The following is a 4690-nucleotide window of genomic DNA, read 5'->3' on the forward strand; positions in this document are numbered from 1 at the left end:
GATTCTGTGGTGTATTGTGTCACCCCAGGTGACACAATAAGCTGCACCGCCTGCAGACTCTGACAAATAAGAATAAAGTTACTTCTTGAAATTTCTCATCTTTCCTAGGCTGAGTTATTTATTCCTCTTTCTTGCCTATCTGAAACAAGTATCACTGCAGAGATCTTTCATCTCTAGTTAGAGCAACAGAGTACATTTCAATTAAAACCACGTTAAAAATAGTTGTATTAATATTTCTAGGAGCTCTCAAATAGAACAGCCATCAGCGCATTTACAAAAAAGGCAATGAACAAAAACAACTGCAAAATGGCCCCCTCATTTCTAGGGGTTGTCATTATAGAAAAGTCACTGGAAAGAATGCCTGAGTTTGAATACATTCAAATCAGTCTGTGATAGCTTCAGTGGAACAGTCACCTTCTGCAACAGGATAAGCAGCAGCAGAGGATTGTTCTGAGGGGGTGTTTTCTTCTGTATTCCAAAGCTTTTTTCACTTGCTCTTTAGCTTCTCCTACATAGTCCTCAACATTTTGCATATTTATCTCAATGACATCAAAGGTGTCCGCCTGTTCCTCCACTAGCAGGGCCACCTGCAGAAAGAGCTCGTGAACTTCCTTAATGCGACCTTCTAACTTCACCAGCTCTTTATGACGTGTCTCTATCTCATTCAAGGCTGAGCGAGCCCCCTTAACATCTGACAGGAGATTCTCAGAGAAGACATCCCACTTGCCTTGCTCAATCATCTCCTCAATCTGGTTGCCAGAAACATCTTTGCCCATGATCTCTAGCTGCCGCTGAATTCGAATCTTGCAGTTCTCCCGTTGGTTCATCTCCGTTTCATTGTATTCAAACATAGCTTCCTGAAAGGCGTGCATAAGGTCAACATAGTGGTTCTTTGCTACCCTGGCAATGACAGACATAGCCCCAAATTTTGTTATTGCATCTTCACTGAAATCTCTCATGATCTGGAGTTTTCTGTGGATGCTTTCTCCGCGGGCCTTGATGTCTCTGGCAATACAATTAGTATCTCGTTTGATGCTACTAAGACGGCGCATGGAGGTAAGGAAGCGGTTGTTTTGCTTTCTGAGCCGCTTGACATCCTCTTTTAGATGGTCATTTTCTGTCCGGATGTTCTGTATGTCTTTATGAAGAAGTTCCAAGGCATAATCAGTCTCATAAAGGAGAACATCGTGGGGTGAATTTTCATCATCCTCACTATCAGAAAACTGTTGGTTGTGTAACCTGGCAAATTCACGCAGCTCGTTTAGCCGGTCTTTCATCCTGCCTGTAAAACAGAGGAACAGGAGGAAAGAAGTTTAAAGTAAATAAAACATTGGTTTACAAGGGTTAAAAGTTCATAACTAATAACTACATCATAGTTATAACTGTATCGTACGTAACATAACTACATCAAAGATAAGCCAAAATACCAGATTTTAAATTTGTTCACAGTATTTTATACAGTGATGGATCTCAGATCCAAGACCCTGGTGCTAGAACACTCTTCTATAAACTCCAAAACTTAGAAACTAAAGAAGTGCAAGAAAGAAGACAACAAATCCCAAAGACAATTCCAAAAGAATAATAAGAACCCCCCTAATACCATCTTTCACTTGGAGAAAAAACCAAACCGTTGAGCTAATTACAGGAAGCCTTCAGCTATCGGTATGTGTAGGCATGTTAACAACCGAACACTTACTACTGCTGCTCACTAGAGAAATCTCTAGAGCTTGACCCTTCATTACATCAACTGCCCCAAATGTCACAGGTCCTCTGTCATTCTAAGCTTGCTTTTCCTGGGAGAAGATAGGAAGCCTGCCAATGAACAGCATTTACCAAGACAGTTGTGAAAGAACAGTTTTGAGAAGTGGTGTGGAAAGTATCAGGATAGAATTTAAAAAAAAAAAAAAAAAGGCAAGGCAAGGTTTAGGATCTCCACATGCTATCACTGACCACAGTGTACCAGGCATCAAACAAAATAACACAGATATAGCAGTGTATTGTGTGTAAAACCATCCATCCAACCCTTCTTTTTTTGTGAATGATGGAAACATAGTACTGAAGGAATAAAGTAACACTGTTGTTACAGATCAGGTCTGTTTTCTATGTGTTTGCCTCAGTTGTACTTAACTACAAATTTCATTAAAAAGCCACAGAATGAATAATCTTTACAGACCAGTTACATGGTAACAAAATGTAAGTCTCCTTTAAGAATGCTGTTTATTTGAAACTCTAGACCTAAAGTCTTTGCAGAAAGTGAAATCGGAAAGCTTCAGCAAGAACCCTGCACCAAACAGCAAGCAGGAAACTGAAAATTTCCCATCACCAAAGCTGCACATCCCATGACCTCATTTAAATTAAGAAGAAAGAGAACCAAATTAAGAAGCAGCACCAAATAGGACATCTCCAGATCCCGGTGTATGGAGGATTCACTTTTGTTTTTCCAGGAATTAAAGTATCTTCACAGAATTTCCAAACATGCTATCCACCACGAACAACACATCCCTTGAAAGGATCATCAGTAATTCCCAGATTAAGAAATTGCATGTGTATATACCCAGTGTAAGAGGCCTGGACCTAGTATGAATTAAAATGGCAAGTTTATAATCTGTTTCATTGGATTGTTAGATGTGTTAAAGCTGTTAGGGAGGAGATGGGAAAGATTCTATCACAAATACAGCCTCTCGAGCTCGTATAGTTCATTGGAGGTATATACTGGTCTTGAGAAGTGTCATTGAAGCAAAAAAGTGAATTTCAACTTAAACCAATTCTTTTACAAGCAATGTAAACCAGGAATGTCCATTAATATCCTGAGAGAAGAGCTTTCATTCAGAAATCCACACGTGTAAGATAACTGTTTGAATTTAAAACATAAGCCACATAGATTCAACTCAATCACACAGAGAAAGCTTTAGGATATTAAAGATTTTCCACCTCCTCACTCAACAACAATAAAATCGAGACTTTCACCTCATGCCACAACATCAATATGAAAAATCGTCATCTAAAAGGAAAAAAAAAAAGGTCTGGTGCAGCTTAAAAGTCAGCTTTACTTGGCTTTAAAACTGTATGTCCAAGTTTGCCTAGAGGCACTGAGACAGTGAGAACGTCTACCCTTCCTGTCTGGAAATAGTGAACCATTTTCTAGGCAGCACAGTGGAAAGGGAACAAAGGCATCTAGCGATCTCAGGATTATTTAGATCTCTTCTAATCACTAACTGTTCCTGAGATGCTTTTCACCTGAAATGTAGACATGGCTCTGACAACCAGTCATGTTGCTTGTCTGACTGCATTCCTGACTCTGACTGGCTTCCCTAGAGTTGATGATACTGTCACTTCTAGTCTGATCCTTGAACTGCCGTGTGTTGTGTTCAGCATTTTATTCTTTTTGGTTTTAGCATCTACATATGGGAACATCAAGCAATGTTTTTTATGACTTTACAATGACAATCCACACCAGCAAGGTGCCATTCATGTAAACTAAATCATGTGTATGCAGGACGATGTTGCCTTTGTGCTTACTCTTCCCTGAATTTGAGAAAAACTGAATTTCATCAGCCTTCCACAGAGAGCAGACTAACAACTGGCTCAACAATATACTAATTTTGCAGCACCTCTGTAAAAATGTTTTTCTTTAATACAACACAAAAGGTTAAAAATTGAAGCATTAAAAGAAGAGTAAGGAGCTGTCGAGTGTGGCCTCAGATTGCACCACGATGTTGCCTACACACAGGAAGATTATACAATTAAACACTGGCCTATGCCTTATCACTTCCACCAAGTCTCTGCCTACAGTCTGCATGTGCTGAATAGAAGTTGTACAACATAAAATTTAATATTCATAATTCAGTTCATGGACAGATATCTCATTTACTATGTTACTACTGTTCATTTCCTCAGGGATTTCTCCTGTGAAATCTCTGGAAAGCTCCATAAATTCAACAGTCTTTTGGGGGAGGGCAGATCTAACAGCCCCATCCACAGACACAGGTTTCAGCCAGGAGCGATTAAGGACAACACTATCACTCTCGATGAGTTATGATGCCCACTTGAGACCTGTAGCACAGTTTTTTGTATGGTATGTTCAGAAATCAGGTCCTTCTGACTTTGGTCACTGCTGGAAGCCTCAGGCACTTTGCTGAGTAAGATCATGAAGTAACAAGCTGGACATCAGTGAATGAACACATGGATCGAGGACACTTGTGAGAAGCTCATCTCCAGTGATATGTACAGCATCACCCACGATCTCCTCGGTCCAGTAGATCCAGTAGAATCCAATTCTAAATGTGAACAGACTGATCAAATTACAGTTGCACTGACAATCTTCAACCTGGGGTTTCCCAGTTTAAGTGCTTAGCTATAAAAGCCTACATTATTTGAAACTACATACCAAAACTTAGATTCAAGCTGATCAACATTAGAATCTTTTAAGTCTGCATTGAGGACCTGTACCCATCGGGGAAATGGCTCCACAGCTAAAGTGATCGCACTTTTGTCCTAACAAATAGATGCCATCTCTTCAAGCCTGACCTCAGTCCTTCAAAATCAGGGACTTTTAACATCTTCTTTCATTCTCCCTGACTCCTGTCTTTTTCTCTGTTTCTAAAGTGCTAGCCTGCTTTCCACTTCATCTTCACATTTTCAAAATGCTCTCCTTATCGACCTACAGTGCCTGGACAGGATGGAGGACAGG

The 4690-nt window shown here is 40.0% G+C and overlaps 1 protein-coding gene across 1 annotated transcript; it reads right to left on the reverse strand.

The window, feature by feature from the left end:
- Nucleotides 1-410: 410 nt before the first annotated feature.
- On the reverse strand, nt 411-1277 carry STX11 (syntaxin 11). Its single transcript, XM_074924738.1, has one exon. It carries the CDS (start codon nt 1275-1277, stop codon nt 411-413), a length of 867 nt encoding a protein of 288 aa, XP_074780839.1.
- Between the last annotated feature and the right edge of the window lie 3413 nt (nt 1278-4690).

Source organism: Athene noctua, chromosome 1 (assembly GCF_965140245.1).
Source record: "Athene noctua chromosome 1, bAthNoc1.hap1.1, whole genome shotgun sequence".
In the NCBI taxonomy this organism is placed as follows: Eukaryota; Metazoa; Chordata; class Aves; order Strigiformes; family Strigidae; genus Athene; species Athene noctua.

Excerpts from the sequence above, each read along its gene's own strand:
- STX11 (XM_074924738.1), bottom strand. The coding sequence starts at position 1,277 with ATGAAAGACCGGCTAAACGAGCTGCGTGAATTTGCCAGGTTACACAAC.